Source organism: Littorina saxatilis, linkage group LG12 (genome assembly GCF_037325665.1).
Source record: "Littorina saxatilis isolate snail1 linkage group LG12, US_GU_Lsax_2.0, whole genome shotgun sequence".
NCBI classification, from domain to species: Eukaryota; Metazoa; Mollusca; class Gastropoda; order Littorinimorpha; family Littorinidae; genus Littorina; species Littorina saxatilis.
In genome coordinates this window covers 2,004,883-2,024,750 of record NC_090256.1, presented here as the reverse complement: position 1 = coordinate 2,024,750, position 19,868 = coordinate 2,004,883, and the positions used below count along the sequence as shown (strand labels likewise).

Sequence of the window (19,868 nt, the reverse complement as noted above, 5' to 3'; positions counted from 1 at the left end):
GACTGTAGATTGTTGGTATATGTGTGTGAAGAGCAGCAAGACTGTAGATTGTTGGTATATGTGTGTGAAGAGCAGCAAGACTGTAGATTGTTGGTATATGGGCAAGTGGAAGGATGCTCTTCCCCCGTGTCAAAGCCTTGATGGAATTACAGTGACTTACGCGATGGTTTTCACAGAAAGGAGAGTATCTTTAAGTACGGTCGTCTGTTATCAACAACGATCCTTTGAGAATATCCACCTGTCAAAAGTCACCCCGACCATACAGCTCCAGCAGTTGAACCCCAATCAGTTAATTTCCTGGTAAGTCCCTTTCCATCTTCCGCAGACGTTACATGTTGCAAACATACACCCATCCTGTAGTGAAGAAAACAAACATTCTTTAAAACCAAGTTTGTTTTAGTTGTGTAGTTGTTGGTTTTTTTGTTGTTGTTTTTTTTTTACTTTAGCGCATCAATGAAAGAGAGACAGGCAGATAGAGACAAAGAACGTCAAAGTGTTAAAGTCTCGCACAAGATATTAGCATTTGTAGGTTTCACCACTATAAGCCTTTAGCTTGTTGTTGGTTCTAAACATGTTTACTATGTATTGTACCATTTGATTGTTGAATAAACGAAGAAAGAAAGAAAAAGAGAAAGAAAGACTGTCTGGCAGTCAGACAGGCAGACAGTCACTAATATTGAGCTATATTGTGAGATAGCTTACCTCCCCTTCAAGAAATAAAGCTCTTTCGTCGGCCATGTTTAACCATGAAATAATTATTTCCGGCACTCGTCTATTACTGTACCTTGATATATCCGGGCACTGCCCGCCAAAAGGTGACATTGGGAACAAGTTCAAGGCCGGTGGCGTGGCGCTGTGTACTGTTGAAGACCATCCCTGCTGCCAGGTAAACAAAGATGGCCACGAAAAGTCTGCGTGTCAATGAGAAAACGCCGATAAACACCTGCCACATTGTTTTCACAACTGTACATCAAGACGGGAGGCCGTGGGTATCATTACGCACAACTGTACATCAAGACGGGAGGCCGTGGGTATCATTACGCACAACTGTACATCAAGACGGGAGGCCGTGGGTATCATTACGCACAACTGTACATCAAGACGGGAGGCCGTGGGTATCATTACGGACAACTGTACATCAAGACGGGAGGCCGTGGGTATCATTACGCACAACTGTACATCAAGACGGGAGGCCGTGGGTATCATTACGCACAACTGTACATCAAGACGGGAGGCCGTGGGGTATCATTACGCACAACTGTACATCAAGACGGGAGGCCGTGGGGTATCATTACGCACAACTGTACATCAAGACGGGAGGCCGTGGGGTATCATTACGCACAACTGTACATCAAGACGGGAGGCCGTGGGGTATCATTACGCACAATTGAAGACAACCAGATAGAGAGACGAACGTGACAAGCAAATGGACAGACAAACGGTCAGACACACACTTCTATAGATTCAGATTCAGATTCAGATTCAGATTCAGATTCAGATTCAAATTCAAAGAAGGATATATATAGAAGGGTAGGCAAACACGAGAGAAGTACACAAACAAACACAAACAGATACAGGCGGACTGAGACTCGTCAGACAGACAACATATGGAAAATATGTACACGAACACATGCAGAATCAAAGTCACAGATAGACACACACACACACACACACACACACACACACACACACACACACACACACACACACAGAGGCTTGCAAACACACACACACACACACACACACACACACACACACACACACACACACACACCAATCACTTACAAAATCAGCATATAACTGCCAGTGCTCATTTGACCCTCTGTACCGGAAGTATTGCCCCCCGACGAACATCCCGCGGCGTTTGGGCATGCGCACTTGCTTGTGAGTGTAAAATACTGAGAAAGATACAGAGCAAATTAAATGGTGCGGTTTCCTGGCGTTAATTATTTGTCATGATCGTTTTATTTTTTAGCTCATATATTTATTTTCATATCAAAAACATCTTGGCAAGTTCAATAGATCAAAATAATCAGTCTGCCCATCAACTGGCCAATTAAATGGTAGATGAATATTATTGATTCGGCTGAAGGAATATTAGGAATCAAAAACGGGGTCAAATCGCCCCGCAACCTACACAGTTCGGGTAAGGGTTGTAATTATGTCATCACACACCAGGAATACCTTAAAATAAATGTTTGAGAGCTCAGAATTTCACATGTTTAACGGCTTTGGTTGGGTAGGCTGTGATTTCTCCGGTCGATGTCTTTGATTTTCTTTCCGTCCTGCTTTTTGCTCTTGAGGGCGGTGACCCATTCTGATAATCATCGGTCCACGCTCATGTCTCTCTGACAGGATGGATAATTGCTACGCGCGCGGAGTATAGGGTAAAGAAAGTGTCTAAAAGCCGAAATCTATCAAAACAAGAATACAGAGTTATCTCCCATATGTTTTTCGCCAATGTTTCTGATCAAAAGACGAAAGACGAACGTGATTGTAGAATGGCAGACTTCGACAGTGATCTCCGTTCTGTTCTTCAAAGTTATGATAACGACGAAAGACGAACTTGATTGTAGAATGGCAGACTTCGCCAGTGACAGCGTTCTAAGGTCAAAACAAGTCGAAATTTTGAGACTGCTGTGGGAAGGAGACCGTGATATTGTTGCATCACTCCCAACTGGTTACGGAAAAAGTTTCGTCCGCTCCGTTGCCATTTTGTTATGATCACGTGACAAAGTTGATTATCACGTGACACTTTTGTCATATATAGAGTTGTTTGCACAGTAAATACATCCGCGAAACATAGCTCGCTTGAAACTGTCTTACATAACAATTCCTTTGTGTCACGTTTTATATGTCAAATGAATGACCTAAAACGGTCAATTACTGCTAACTGACTAACCACACCACGATCCACTCTCGCAGTCACACAAAAAAGTTAGAATCAACAAAAGTATAAGTTCTAGACGTCTGTTTATATACACTAACTCTCCACCTCCCTCTTCTCGTGAAGCTAAAAGTGTTTTTACGACCAAGTCGTAAAACAAAAGTAACTGACAAAAGCCAGTTAAAGTTTATGAAATAATAAGAACACGCTGAACCGTGTAAAGTTAGAAAACACTTAGCTGCTCTGTAAAAAGTCTTAGCCTGTACAGGCGTTAACACTCCACGTTGTCACAACTCAAAGTTCTTCATACAGGGTTAGAAAGATGACAAGGTGGGGGGGGGGCGTTTACGCATGGGTGCACTCAACTCTCGGTGGAGCCAGGGTTCATTGGATGAAACGCAGTGGTGCATACAGGTGAAAGTCGCAGCAACACCAGCAACAGCCGTAGAACAGCAACCGTACAGCAAAGGAACAGCAAGAGTGTAGCCCGTCTCCAGCAAAAGTGTAGCACGTCTCCAGCAAAAGTGTAGCACGTCTCCAGCAACCAGGTAGCAACTGGGTAGCACTGGGTAGCAAACCTCCAGCAACCGTGTAGAAACTGGGTGGCAACCGGGTAGCAAACCTCCAGCAACCGTGTAGAAACTGGGTGGCAACCGGGTAGCAAACCTCCAGCAAGTCTCCAGCAAGCTAAAACAGAGTAGTTGGTGCAGTGACCATGGCAACAATCCCCCTTTTTCCACCTTTAAACATATCTAACTTCCCCCTTCAGCGAGCACGTGGTACCTGCAAGAATAGACTTTTAATAACAACTCAAGACATTTTCTCCTCCTCTCCATATCTGCAAAAACCATATACAGATTACAATTTAACGTTATAATGAGCAAGTTATACGCTATCATGGAGAAACAAAACAGAGTTTACATTTCACAGACATTGACCGGTCACCAGCGTAAAGTAACGGCTAATTACCTCAACAGCTCGTAAAACGTAGCTCTCCCAAGCAAACCGCTTGAATATTTGGCTCCCGCTCGTCAGCAAAAATATGTAGCCAAATCCCTCCGTCCTAAGCCTTCTGCGTTCTGCACTGACGCCAAAAGCCCGTTGGTCGACCTAAACCAGTCTTGCAACGCGTTGGAATCCTCCAAATCTTAGTCACAGAAACCCAGACCTGTGTCTGCAAAAACTTGTGTAGAAAAGAAAGCCAGACGGGACAAAGAAAAACCAGGTGATCTCCCTGACCAATCAGCAATCGCCTAGCTGTCTCAGAACAAGCGATCTCCCTGACCAATCACTGGTCGCCTACTATACGCAGGTATAGCATGCTAGGAACACGTGTTTTAATAGTGAGCGAAGAATCACCCCATTTTCCTGCACGGATTTCACGCCGGCACTTTCCACGTGAATTTCGTGATCGTTTAGCAGAACCTTTCTGCAATGCGGCTGCCAGCAACAGGCGCATTACATTGCAATTTGAGAAAGGCGCCCCACAAAGAGTTCCTTTCCCACTCGTGTCACTGAAACTGTGACACTTTGTAATTTAAAAATTACACAACACCATGAAAATTCATTATCGACGATCGCGAATCTGTTTATATCAATAACACATAACGAAAAGCTCTAAATATGTTAAAAAAAATTCGATTTCTTATCCAGAGAAGGAAAACAAATGAGTCAGGGATAAATGAGACACGAATGGAAGTAACTAATTTTACCTGAGTTCAGGATGGGCGGTGACCCTTATACACTCTTTTGCTAGAGTACAGAGTTAAAATCGCCACAAGAGCTACAGAGTTTTGTTTCGCGGTTGAATGGATGACATAACACGCGAAGACTGTCTTAACATTACTGCTTGAACGTTCCAATATTCAAATCAAAAATGCTTTCTTGGTTAGTTTTTTGCGTCGATATTCTCAAATAGACAACAGCCTTGTTTACGCCATAAAATGCGTTTAGTCCTGTCCAACAATGGGAATGAGTACGCTTTCGCTAGATTACAGAATTTAATTCCTGAACCAAACGGTTTTTCTGTCGACACGAATGTGTACTTACTAGCACTAAATAAATATGACGACAAACGGAAGTCGGAAGTGGGGACGTTTCTCAGAGAGAAGTGTCAAAGACTACCGTACACCGATTAAAATACATTTAACGGAAAGCATAGTTACGGGTTATTTCTGAGCAAATTAGTGCAGCTGCCAGAAAACGTCACCCAAATGGCTACTTCCTTACTATACCGCCTTGTATTGAGGCCGACGGGCGCAGTGGCGTGGTGGTAAGACGTCGGCTTCCTAATCGGGAGGTCGTGAGTTCGAATCCCGGTCGCTGCCGCCTGGTGGGTTAAGAGTGGAGATTTTTCCGATCTCCCAGGTCAACTTATGTGCAGACCTGCTAGTGACTTAACCCCCTTCGTGTGTACACGCAAGCACAAGACCAAATGCGCACAGAAAAGATCCTGTAATCCATGTCAGAGTTCGGTGGGTTATGGAAACACGACAAAACCCAGCATGCCTACTCAACAAAAGCGGAGTGAGCTGACTATGCTCTCAGAGTATAGTGTGGGGAACCCATTGGGCAAACGAGCTCACACGTAACCAGAAATATTCTGGAACGCTGAAGAAGAAGTATTGAGGCTGTTTTAGTGCTAGCGTGCGTTGCATCTGTCCAACTGTCTGTCTGGACATGTGTTTAAACGGTGCATTCATTTGTCATCTTTAGTCTTCTTACCAGTTTGGATCAACCTTTTTCACAACATATTGAAAATTAACACCTAAAATAAAACTTGCCGCTTCTTCCAAGGTCAGCCAAGCTGGAAGTACACACTGATCTGTCTCTCTCTCTCCGCCTCTCTCTCTCACACACACCCACACACACACACACACACACACACACACAACACACACACAACACTTACATATACGTTGTTGTCATCATTCTCCAGCTCAAATGTTGGTGTACTTGCTGATGGGTCACAGACAAACTTCACGAATGATTGACTGCAATCACACAGGTGTTACTGCTGCTGTTAGTATTTAATGTCACACATATGTCATGAAAACACCCTCTCATGTGGGTAACTCCGTTAAAACGACCCTGAGGTCACATACACCCACACACGCTCGCACGCACGTACGATACGCACATCATTACAGACATTCCCTTTCTCTTTCTCTCTCTTTGTCTTGTATCTCTGTCTCTGTTTCTCTCTCTCTTTTTCTCTCTCTCGCGCACCCACCCACACACACACACGCCCACAAATATACACCACCACACCCCCCCACACACACACACACAGATACACTCATACACACACGCCCACAAATACACACACACACACACACACACACACACCCACACACTCAGACACACACACATACAAACACAATACAGAAACGACAAAAATACAGACCAGAACACCACATGTCAATATAAAAACAAAAATTAAAGGCACAGTGCAGCTCACAGCCTTCGTTTTGCGTTTTTGTTGCAGCTGAGTGCATTTACAGTTAAAAAATCCTCCTATGGTAGTAAAACAAACCCAAAACTACCCAACGACGACATCTGTGAAGCTCGACAGTTTCTTGTTCACGCGAGTGCATAAATTAACCTAGTTATTACGTGGTGTTTGGTCGGAGTTCGATTCAACTCAGTGATTCCGGCCTCGATTTTGTTTTACACAAACTCATGATGACGTCTGACATAGTTTGCTAGTGACGTGTCTTTTTGTGCATGATGTGGTGATCTACCTGATCTAAATTTAGATCCAAAAATAGGTCAAGACCAGCCGGGTCCGAGTACGAAATTAATTCGTAAAAAATCGCAGTTCTTGACTCTTTGGGTGCAAGTCAATGAAACTTGGTAGTTCTTCGATAGCTGCCTGAGGTATGACTAAAAGCCCCAGGGGCTCCGTGCACCTAGATTTGACAAGTTCAGTACCTTTAAATACGTACTACAGATCACATACCTGATAAAGTCGCTGCCTCTGTGCTGATAGTTAGCGATCAAAACACTGGCGTTGACCCCACCCTGACCTTGAGCCTGGTATATCCATGTTGCCGTCTCGGCATCTCCGACCTGCGTAGCGTTTTCTCCGTTCGCATTTACCACGCAAACCTGTAACACAAATATTTGTCTACAGGGAATCTCAAAGTGCCTGTATTTAAATTCACAGTGCTTTCCGTGTCCAGAGTTCGACTCACGATCTCAGAGTTTGCCATCCTACTACAAGGGATAGCACCATGCCTCCACCTAGACACATACCAACAATCAACATCCTGCTTTCTGCGCAAGGTGAACACTGTCAGCAATTTATTTCACACAAAAAGTCACTGGTGTCCGTTTGAAATGTATTCATCCCAAAAAAAAGTCATTCTTCTTTGCGAGCACCCAGTCTGTTGAATTTTGGTTATGATGTGGTCAAGTGGTTGGGATGGCAAACTCTTCATAGTAAAAGCCTGGCTAGACCTCAGATGGTGAGACAAGTGGTTGGGATGGCAAACTCTTCATAGTAAAAGCCTGGCTAGACCTCAGATGGTGAGACAAATCTTTTACACGGGAAGTGCTGTGCCTTGAATCTGAACATCAATATTCTCCTGATCCTATTCCCTACCACTGTCTCGACATCTGAACATCAATATTCTCGTGATCCTATTCCCTACCACTGTCTCGACATCTGAACATCAATATTCTCGTGATCCTATTCCCTACCACTGTCTCGACATCTGAACATCAATATTCTCGTGATCCTATTCCCTACCACTGTCTCGACATCTGAACATCAATATTCTCGTGATCCTATTCCCTACCACTGTCTCGACATCTGAACATCAATATTCTCGTGATCCTATTCCCTACCACTGTCTCGACATCTGAACATCAATATTCTCGTGATCCTATTCCCTACCACTGTCTCGACATCTGAACATCAATATTCTCGTGATCCTATTCCCTACCACTGTCTCGACATCTGAACATCAATATTCTCGTGATCCTATTCCCTACCACTGTCTCGACATCTGAACATTAATATTCTCGTGATCCTATTCCCTACCACTGTCTCGACATCTGACAACATCAATATTCTCGTGATCCTATTCCCTACCACTGTCTCGACATCTGAACATCAATATTCTCGTGATCCTATTCCCTACCACTGTCTCGACATCTGAACATCAATATTCTCGTGATCCTATTCCCTACCACTGTCTCGACATCTGAACATCAATATTCTCGTGATCCTATTCCCTACCACTGTCTCGACAACTCCAACCTTCGTGCAGCCGTTCTGCCCGTCCGCACTCACCATATTCACCTGTAACACCGATCTCTGTTGATGAATTGCAGGGCTGGAATTTGTGTATGAGAGGGAGGGGCTTCCAAAATGAGGCAGTTGAATGCATGTTGGACAGCCCTTGCCCCTCAAATGCTGTTAACATTTAGCATTTGGTCTCATTTTGAGAAAAAAAAGGTACATTTGCCGGGTAAGAGGGTGGAGGGGGGGGGGGGCTTCCGGCACCAAAGAAAACAGGTCGCGTAAGGCGAAAATACAACATTTAGTCAAGCTGTCGTACTCACATAATAAAACTGAACGCACTGCATTTTTTTCACCAAGACCGTAGGCCTATACTCGTAGCATCCGTAATAAGATGACATTATTTTTGGATCGTCTTATTAAAAAATAATTTCAATGACAATTTTCAGATTTGTAATGACCAAACTCATTAATTAATTTTTAAGCCTCCAAGCTGAAATGCAATACCATAGTCCGGCCTTCGTCGAAGATTATTTGACCAAAATTTCAATCAATTTCATTAAAAAATAAGGGTGTGACAGTGCTACCTCAACTTTTACAAAAAGCCGGATATGACGTCATCAAAAACATATATCGAAAAAATGAAAAAATGTCTGGGGATATCATTCCCAGGAACTCTCATGTGAAATGTCATAAAGATCGGTCCAGTAGTTTACTCTGAACCGCTCTACACACACACACACACACACACACACACACACACACACACACACACACACACATACAAACACAAACAAACACACACACACACACACATACACCACGACCCTCGTCTCGATTCCCCCTCTATGTTAAAACATTTAGTCAAAACTTGACTAAATGTAAAAATGTATATCCAGCCCTGCATAAAATCTCAAAGTGCCCAGCTTTACCTGAACATTCGTATTCCATTAAAAGTACATTCATTTTCGTAAAAGAGATCATGTTCACCCCCACAGATCTGTTCAACCTCAAGTTGTACGTGCACAAAAATGAGGACGTGACAGTGCCGCCTCAGCTGTCGCTAAGCTTACAGCTCACACGAAATATATTAGCTATAGCATTCGTTTGTTGACACTGATGTCAGTTACGAAATTAGTTCATCAAAAACGTCCAGCCTGTCTGTCTGTAGATATTTCTATTGTAACATTATTGTTGTTGTTGTTGTTGTTGTTGTTGTTGTTGCTGTTGTTGTAGTTGTTGTTATCATGTTGTGTATGTGTGTGTGTTTTTTTGTTTTGTTTTTTGTTGGAGTTTGTTTTGGGGGGTGGGGGGTTAGGGGTGTTTTGTGGGGGGGGGGGGGGGGGTTAGGGGGTGTTTTGTGTGTGAGGGATGTGGGGACGGAAGGGGGTCAGCTCATTTGTTTTTATTGGCACGTAGTTGCAAGAATGGGACGCTTGTTTCCATGTGATAAATGCTAATTCCAAGCTGGTATAAATGAGTTTCCGTGTTGTTACATACTTCATGTATGCCTTATCTGTGTGTATGTGAGTGTATGTATGCTAATACTGACGGCCGCCTCGGAGCAGGTGACTTTGTTGAAAGGCGTGCATGGATTGTAGTAGTAGGTCTCGTTGTGTGGACCTCCAGGAACCGTTTGAAACCTAAGACAGAAACAACTCATTCATTAAACACACAGGCAGACACATAGGCTACTATGTGCACAAACAAATCCGACCGAGAGACAGACAGACAGACACACTAAATAACTCTCTCTTAAACGCACACACACACACACAAACACACACACACACACACACGCGCGAGCGCGCGCGCACATATCCACGCCTGCACTCACACACACACACACCGTGCACACACGCACGAACGCATGCCCATACGCGCGCACACACACACACACACTCACACACACAAACACACACACACACACACACACACACACACACACACACACACACACACACACACACACTCTCACACACACGTCAAGGGCGAATAACGTTTTGTTGTTGTTACCGTTATTGTTATCGAATGAAGTTCTATCACTTTCACAACATACGATTACTGAAATGGGGCAGTAGCTATCCAATTATATCTATCATATTAAAGCCAGCGGCGAATTGGTTGTTGACATGAGGCGGATAATCTTGCACAGATAACGAATCTTGTAGGGATGGCTTACACGCAATAGAGAGAAGTTATAAAGAGATTACCTTGTATTGTTTGTTTGTTTGTTTGTTTTTTTAATTTGTTTTGTTTATTTCAACAGGAATCAAGAACTTCCAACAAATTCAGAAAATACAAACTGGTGCAAACTTTGAATCCAGAAGTATAGTGCAAACGTCAATAGTTTGGCAGATTACTGCGTCAAGGCTTTTCGTCTGAGTATTTCTTCGTCTACTACCACTCGTTGTTTTGAAGCACAAAATGGCATTACAAATCTAAAAGGTCTCAACGCCATTACCGTTACCATCACCTCCAAATCACAACCGTAAAACATGACACTATCTCAGTTTATGTTTAACATGTCACGCTGCACTTGAGTGAGTAAAGAAGGGTTTTTGATTCTTGCAGGGTCTTGCATGGTCTTGTAACATGTATGCCTGCAGCAAGCCCCCGTTCTACTTTGTCACATTAAAGGCCTACTAAAGTGCAACATTTTTATTCGCCGAATCGAAAGACCTGCATATCAGGATACCAAATATATTAAACAAAACAAATTCTTCCTCTCCGATCGCCCGTAGTCGGCCTTAGAAAGTGCTCAATCTCACCTGTAATCAGCGAGAAGGGAAGCAATCGACAAAATTTTGATACTGCTTCTCTCCCCTGCCAGTGACGTCATAGTTGGTACATGTCTTCCGGGAATAAACAATGATGGCGAACGCGAACGAAGAGTCCGAATTGCAGCTTTCGTGCGAAAGCAGTGACTCTGAATCGGATTTAGAAACGACTGAACTGCAGTAATCTGGAGCAATAGGCATAGAGCCATACCAGTTCAAACTGCAAGGTTCGAGTGATGAAGACGATACGAAAGACCAGCAGAAGAGGTTGATCGTAGTCGTCTGTTGTCAACGCATTGGTATCTATATATACGACTTGTGTCTGTCTGTGTATCTGTGTGTGTGTCTGTGTGTGTGTCTGTGTATCTGTGTCTTCGCGATGCACGGCCAAAGTTCTCGATGGATCTGCTTCAAATTTGGTGGGCTTATTCAGAGAGACCCCGGACACAACCTCATCGATGAGATATTTCAACACGTGCTCTCAGCGCGCAGCGCTGAGCCGATTTTGGTTCCACCTCAGCTACCCGGGCCCCCATACCGACACACCAAAGCCGCTACACCACATCACAACGCCAAAGTTCTCGCTGGATCTTTTTCAAATTTGGACACCGTATTCAGCTACACCCCGGACACAATATCATCGATGAGATATTTCAACACGTGCTCTCAGCGCGCAGCGCTGAACTGATTTTGGTTTTTGTGTTCATTTCACCATTATAAGTAACTCTTCCTTATCTTCTCCAGTGTTTGGCGTTTATCTCCCTTCCTTCGTGTGGCTTTCCCGTTTGTAAGTTACTATTACTATTTTTAGAATGTCACTGCGCTGTCCACTGCGCTGTCCACAACGCTTCCCTTGCACCCGTAAGTTGTTCTTACTGTCAAAGTGAAAAGGTCGAATCAATGTATAGCCACGCGAAAAATACACTGTCACCTATCTCTATATATTTATAGATACAGATATAAGAATAAGAATAAGAATACTTTATTATCTCATAGAGAAATTCAGGCGTGGTACATAACAATAGTACAAACAAGACATTGATTTTACATAAAACATATAGCACTATATAACAGGGCAGGTTATAGAAACACCTTCCACATACCTCTCTGGACATTCCTTGCATTGTTCTTACGCATTCAGACATGAACACATCCATGTCTCATTTACACATCGCACACATGGACATTCTTATACGCTCAACTTACCCATTCACACATGGACATTCCACCACGCTCCACTTACACATTCTTATACGCTCCACTTACACATTCACACATGGGCATTCTTATATGCTCCACTCCCACATGGACATTCGACTACGCCCACTTACACGTTCACACATGGACATCTTTAAAGCACTGCGCTTACATTCTCGCACACCTGCGCGTATAACGAACTATGGCTAAACATCATTGCAAAATATCATAGCATACAATATATCAGAAAATATACGGTTGTACATAAAACCAATATGCATATATATATATATACGGCTTCTGTGTGTGTGTGTGTGTGTTTGTGTGTGTGTGTGTGGGCAAAAACCTGTGTATTGTAGAGTTCTGTTTGTGATGTGGTCTAGCGGCTTTTGTCTGTCTGTATGTTCTGGCATTTGAGAAGCCACAGCAGATAATATAGGGCTAAGAAATAAACTCTAAAATTCTCAATCCCGTTTGACAGGACTTCGCCTTCAAAGGTGATTGTGGTGAACCGCCACGCTGTCTGTCTCTGTCTCGCGATTCACCCCGGCGAAGCCGGGTATTCCTCTAGTATATACATGTATACATCACACCGCACGATTCTGTAAATTGTTCTTTGTTGTGCAAATAATTTTTTTCGATCATCTGGAAATAGCGACGACAGTTGCAATTGTAAGGAATAGCTTTTCATGTTGTCAATCTTTCACTAACAGTTGATGAGCAGATAAATGAGCAGATCTAAATCATCTATACACGTAAAAATGCGGCTGGGCTGTTGCCCAGTTTGTGTAAAAATGAACTCAGGATTTTATTCTTAATCACATTTATTCTTGTCAATGGACAATAGTTATTACTGGAAGTAGTGTGTCGTTTGTGTAAAAATGAGAGAAGGCTGACACATGAAAAGTGTCGACTTGGCTTCCTTGTCATTGCAGTTTGCACAGTGTGCAGTTTCCTTGTTTCTCACTTTTTTGTTTGCAATTATTTTAAAGAAGTGGCTTTACGCTTCGGCATGTCAATAAGTCACACGATTTTTCAGCACACATGCATACAGATATGTATAAACAAACAAATCAAAGCAAAATGAAGGTGTTTAAAAATGCACAATTTTATTGAACATTAAGAAATATAATCTTATGCACAAATAACTGATCCTCTTATCCTGTGCTTTTTTGTGTGTCGTTTTTTTAATTTTTATTATGTGTCAGTGTGGGAACTGTGGGGTCATGGACACAATCAAGGAGTGCCGCTGCTGTAGCGAGATAGAGGAGATGGGAGCTGTGATGGGGGAAGAAGGTGTGCACTGCATTACTCAGCATCCTGGGTTCCAGTCAGTGTGTCAGGACATTTACGTGTTACGCACATGCTACAGGTGGTACCATCAGCAGTTCGGAAGAAATATTGTGGATGAAAACAAGTAAGTACAACTGCCCAGGCATTCATCTTCATTAAAAACATACATGTCTGGACTTTAATCATGGTATGTTTGGGTCCGTTCACTAATACTATTAGTATTACTTAGTCAGTTACTAGGACTTATTTTCATTCCAAGTACAGTACAATTGCCATCTTCATAAAATACACTAGGATTGCTGGTTCAGCAAGGCAGCTATCAGTTATCTACATGAATTATCTAAAATGATACCTACAAAAGTAAGGGAAATTATAAAGATGAAACAAGTCGCGTGAAGAGAAATTAATACATTGACTATTTATTCAATATGTCGAATTCACCGAATGAAATTTAACGAACGGCATTTTTTTCACTCAGGCAATCCGCAATAACTTTGTCAATTACAAAAACCTTGGCCGCATTCACCCACCCATAGAAAGTGACAAGTCAGTACAGCGCAGTATCATATAGGGCCTCACAGAAAAGTGCTTGTTTCTCTAGTCTTCATAACTTTCTGAACTTGTTTTTAATCCACATATAACATGTATCTATATGTTTTTAGAATCAGGAACACATAAAGAATCAGATGAATACAGTTTCAGAAATTTTAGATTTTTATTGACCAAACTCATTGATTAATTATTATGCTCCCAACCTGAAATGCAATCCCTTAGTCCGAGCTTCTTCGAAGATTGAATTGCAATTAATTTGATCGAAAACTTTAAAGGTGTGACAGTGCTAAAAGTTTTACTAAAAGCCAGTCATCATCAAAGACATTTTTTCAAAAGAAGGAACGAATGGTCTGGGGATATAATTTGGAAGAATGTGTCATTTTATGAAGATCAGTCCAGTATTTTTCTGGAATAGCTATACATGTACACACACACCACCACTACCCTCGTCTCAATTCTCAGTCTGTGTTAAAACATTAGTGAAAATTTGACTAAATGTAAAAAGGGAAATGATAATCTTGTTTTTAATGTATGTGACATGTATCTGTGTGCAGTCGGTACCGCTACACCGCCTACCGTATGCTGGCAACATTTGTATGGGGATGGTTGGGAAAGGACTTGCGAGTAACCCTTCCTGCTTGCGCTGTTCGGAGGATTGGGGAAACCTTCCCAAGTGCTACTGGCCAGTATACAGGCTATTTGGAACCTGAAAATTGAACTTTCTTTTTCATGCTAAACATCTTTGTTTACTTTAAAGGTCCTTGTCTACATTGTTATACCGAAATCGCCATTTGAGCATTAAAATGCAGAGTCTATTATCTACAAATATCAACAATAAACCCCCTTTCGATCAGGAAAGACGAAGCCAGTGTAGCTGTTTGAAAATTCATTGTAGTATTCCAGCGTATTACTCATAGTAGGATATCCTTATTTGGAAAATGCCAAGCGCAAAACTCCTCTCAAATCCCGTGCATTTCGTGCGTTTAAAAAAAAGCGTGGACAGCGCTCCAGTGTCAAACTGTTGCTGCACTTGTTTGGGCGTGGCTATAAGCATAGTGACATGAATTTGATTGGTCAGTATTTTTAGGCAAAGCACATGTTCTCAGCAAACAGAAAACAAAATATTGGAAGCGTGAGTCACGCTACCCAAAAATAAAATCTTTTTTTACATATATTATTTTTTCTATAACTTTTTTCCCCATGGTTCATTCATCATCTGACATAACTTTTTAGCGAAATCTAACCATAAGATTATTGAAAAAAAGCATAAATGTAGACGACCACCTTTAACCCATGTTATCTGAAACAAATTTGAATGAAAACAGAATAACTAGAATGAAAAATGTACTGGTGATATCATGAAAACCATGCAGTGACATTTGAACAAATTCACAATGAAAGTAAGTTTGTCAGAAATGAATGATAAACATTGTGCCACTTCACAATTTTTCTCCTTACTCTGTTGGCGTTCCCGTTTAGCAAAAGCTCCTCTGCTCACACTCTGGCCCACAGTGGTGGTACAAATTGGCGTTGTGAATGTGATAGCCATGGTCACGTCTGTCACAGTGCACCTGGCTCTGGATACTGAGGTGACAGTACTTGACTTCGTCACTGTCGAAAGTGCCGCTGTTGCCGCCAATGGTAGCAGACAATACGGCTTCTGCACTGTAGGCACTGACTTTGGAACAAGTCTGGAACTCGTGTTCATTCCAAAGCTTGCTGCAAGTGCCACTTTCGCAGGATAGCAGTCAGAGCTAAAATGCGAACTGCATATTTTAGAATTCTGATTTGGCGTCCCAAACTTCGGACCGAAATTTGCTCTGCAAGTTTGCACAAACTTAATTCACTGCCTCCGAGTTTCGGTATCGTCAGGAAACCTGTGCATGGTATATCCCTTACCATGATTGTTGCTGCACTCAACAACAGCACAGGTGAAACCACATCTTCTCCGCTTCGAAGATGGAATCTCCGTTGAAACATAGTACTAGCAGTGGCAGCGCTTCTATCACTGTCGGCCATATTGCTTCTGCATGCGGTGCCACAATCATGACGTCACTAGACTCGGTGCTGCCTCTGGCAGAATTTGCAGGTGCGCGGAATCGGTTTTTATTTAATAAACAATCAGCCACGCAAAATTTTACAAAACGGTCTTCGGAACATTTACCAGATGACTATTGCACATGTTTTAGGCGAATAAAAATGTTGCACTTTAGTAGGCCTATATACATGTTATACAAAGGTTTGTCTCTTTCTCGCTCATACATCTATATAATTGACATTGAATTAACATTGATTATTCCAGCCTCGCTCATACATCTATATAATTAACATTGAATTAACATTGATTATTCCAGCCTCGCTCATACATCTATATAATTAACATTGAATTAACATTGATTATTCCAGCCTCGCTCATACATCTATATAATTAACATTGAATTAACATTGATTATTCCAGCTTTGCTCAGTTTGCTTTTTGTTTTCCTCTGTGTATTTATTTATTAAGGAGATTTCTATAGCGCATAACTAAAAGCACTATACGTGTAACTGTTTGTATGTTTGTTAGTCCTGAAGAAGCCTCCATGGGCAAACATTTGATTTAGTTTTGTAAGTGCTGTCCTTGTATTGGTGAGTACACATTTCTTTTGTTTTTCAATTTTGGTTATTTACATCCATAGTTGACGTTCAGAAATGGGTCAATTAAGCACACATACCTGGGAGTTCCATCCGTGTTGGCCAAACTACTGACGTCAATGGTCCCGGAGCCGTCATCGAAAACACATCCACACACATCCGTCTTAGCCTGACACTGAACTTGACCATCAGCGAACAAGGCCGGTCCCTCCCGCCATGGCCACAGGACTGCCACAATTACTACACACAGCGCGCGTTGATAGCGGTAAAACAACATGGCAGCCACCATGCAGACAGCGTTTTACTCCAGGCTTGGAAGGTCAACTCATCTTCATGTGATGCAGGTGTGTTTTTTCAAGCCCGCTTTTAGGACGGATAAAAATTAAATTATACGCACATACACATCAGTTCATTAATCTAAATAGACCTGCTCTCCGCTTAAAGGCTACGTACTGCTCCAGCGTGTGGACATGCAATGATCAGCGATTTTCAATGTGACAACTGAAGAGATAACGACAGATAGTGGCGGATAGGCGTATGTAGTAGGTGGATGTGTAGCCTAAGGGGCTCCGCTCACATTATATGTAACTTCAACAGGACCGACGACGCACTGCAGATTATCCCAGCCCGCTACACGTTGCATGAAAGGAAAACAGGCCAAGTACTCGTCATGATCCCTATCGCGGCATAAATAATAGGCCGTGCGTCGTCTGTGCCGCTGAAACTGCGCAGGTATATTCTGCCCATATTAAGTGCTGTTCCCTTTATCGAGGGTTGTACAGACACTGCGACCTATTTTGCGTCTTAAAGTTAAAGGTGCAATCCTTCTGGTGTTAGTGGTCACGTGCACCGTCACAGGTCGGTCCAGCTTGTCACGTGAGATGATGGTATCCTTTCACTTGGTGATACCTATAGCTGTTTTCTGTGCATAGTGTGAATTGGTTGCTACCTTGGTTTCATACCCACTCTCTGTACAAAGCAGCTAGATCATAGATGTGTGGTATGTGTCCAACTGGAAGGATTATCCCATATGCTCGGACAGAGTTTGGGGACAAGTGGTTTACATGATCGTTAGCGCAGGAAGGGAGGCACGTGGTATGATCCAAACAAAACAAAATGACAAACTGCTTTTATAAATCTCTTAGATCCCACTAATAATAAAACGTAATATATACCATTGTAAAGGCCAAACCCTTTACTGGTATTCTTTCCAGACGGATGAGTTCATCCGACTGTTACGTCATAACACGTTTTAAAACCTCGTACACATATTGGAGGGTCCAATGACTAGCGATGGACTGTGAAGGAAACATGTGCGTGTTTCCACGTGTTTTTGATAGACCCCTCGCTAGTGATTGGCCCCTCCAATTATTTGTACGAGGTTTTTGCAAGAAAAGGTCACTCTCCCACAACCGATACAAACCCTACGGAGTTATTTTCGGAATTCTTCTATTGAATCGGTCCCGCCACAAGTCTATTATCTAGAAGTATTTATCTACTATTACCAGCAGTCGACACGCGGTGATACATATACCCTTTGACCTTTCCTTGGGGATATCCCGTACTACAAATAGAATACGGGATTATGGGAAAGCTGTTTAAGGGGCACTCACGCACTGTATTCGATTTTCAATACACACCCCAAAACCTTTGGGATAAATCAAAAAGCATAAGATACAAGAATTAAGAGAAAAGAAGGGAAAACAGTTTTTTAAAAAACGCTGGCGCTGGACCCGAGTACTCTTCAGACTGGCTCGCTCCCCCAGTATAAAAGTTTTTGTCTTGTGCACGTGGATTAAAAAAATATATATATATTTATTTTACACAATTAAAAAAAATATTTGAGTAAAATAAAACATTAAAACGTTCATAATAAACAATAGTAAACAAGAATTAAAAATTTTTTTTTAAAAATAGACCGCCCATGCCGGGAATCGAACCCGGATCCCTTTGGCCACCAAGCCACCACCTTGAATCACTGACATAGTGTCCCTGTCGCTCTCTCTCGTGCTCTCTGTCTCTCTTTCAGTCTCACCGAGACCAAACCTGCACTGTAGTTTCTTTGCCGAGACCAAATTAATCCCCACCCGCTGGCTGGCTTGCTCGCATCTCGCATGCGATACGCATGTTTTTCATGACGCACGCGTTTGGCTGTTATATCAGCTCAATGGCTGGCTGTCGCTCCGATTGAATTCGTCCAACCGTCAAGAACTTTTGTGTTTTTTGGGGCATTTAGGTCCCAGGTAACATTATGAAGTTTTAATACGATCAATCGGACCTATTATCGAGTTAGTGTATCAACTTTTGAACGAACTGCGCCCAGTAGTTTCCCAGCAATAAGCTGTTAAGTCGAGACAGACAGACAGACAGACAGATACACACACACACACACACACACACACACACACACACACACACACACACACACACACACACACACACACACAATTAAAGTCTGCTGGACCCTCCTACTGCGTACTCGGGGAAAATCATGATTTACAAAAAGCTTTTGGGGACTCGAACCCGAGACCACCGGCATTGGAGGCAAACCACCCCGCCACAAGACCGCTTATCCGATAGGCGTGAAAACTAAGACTTGAACTGGCAACATAACTGCCACGTGCACGGGTCAGTTTTCGAATCAAGCATTTGTTGACTCGTCGTTTTCCACGTTCGTATAAAGTGTGTTTTGATATCATCATTAGGCTACATGTAGTCGCGGTGTTGCCATTGATCACAAAAGTAAGGTCTAGCGCATGATCGAGCGTGTTACCAACTGAGCTAATCTGCCGCACTGTTGGCGAGGGAGATCAGTTTTAACTTCAAATATTACACTCGAGTTCTCGAGCGTGACGACGACTGACTCGAGTTTCCGAGTCTCTCCGTTCGTGTTTGTGTACTGTTCTCTATATCTCACTGTTCAGGGCTAATTCAGTTCATAACTGACCCGACGCTCCCGGTCACTTCGTATAAGTTTGGAAAGCAATAAGAAGTAGCAATAATTTCAAGCGTGACCGACATTATTGTAATATTGATACGAAATGCATTGACCAATCGCCGAAAAGCGCTGACGTCATTGCATGAAAAATACCCAAAATCCTCTATTCTCGATGACATACTAAGGAGTTAGTTCGGGAGAACGACGATCTATGAACGGTTTATTATATAAAGAGAAGCAAGCGGTTAAAAACGGGCGTCGATAGAGCCAATGAACAGGGAAGGGAACTTGTAGTATTTCATTCACTTGTGGTCCCGCATATATCCGAATAGGTGGAAG

The 19,868-nt window shown here is 42.5% G+C and overlaps 1 protein-coding gene across 2 annotated transcripts in view; it reads right to left on the bottom strand.

Moving 5' to 3' along the window:
- The window catches only part of LOC138981034 (uncharacterized), a 17,678-nt gene extending 623 nt beyond the window's left edge, over window positions 1-17,055 (bottom strand). The window contains exons 1-7 of one of the 2 annotated variants that reach the window (XM_070353833.1): window positions 16,672-17,055; window positions 9,688-9,778; window positions 6,849-6,997; window positions 5,799-5,880; window positions 1,786-1,898; window positions 785-911; window positions 1-354 (exon numbers count right to left, since the gene is read on the bottom strand). The exon at window positions 1-354 is cut by the window's left edge and continues 623 nt beyond it. In XM_070353833.1, coding sequence (XP_070209934.1) covers window positions 286-354; window positions 785-911; window positions 1,786-1,898; window positions 5,799-5,880; window positions 6,849-6,997; window positions 9,688-9,778; window positions 16,672-16,880 — 840 coding nt within the window. In that variant the 5' untranslated portion in view covers window positions 16,881-17,055 and the 3' untranslated portion in view covers window positions 1-285. Of the gene's footprint in view, window positions 355-784; window positions 912-1,785; window positions 1,899-1,936; window positions 3,575-5,798; window positions 5,881-6,848; window positions 6,998-9,687; window positions 9,779-16,671 lie in introns of those variants that run through there. The other variant, XM_070353834.1, reaches the window with a different exon arrangement.
- Window positions 17,056-19,868: the final 2,813 nt, after the last annotated feature.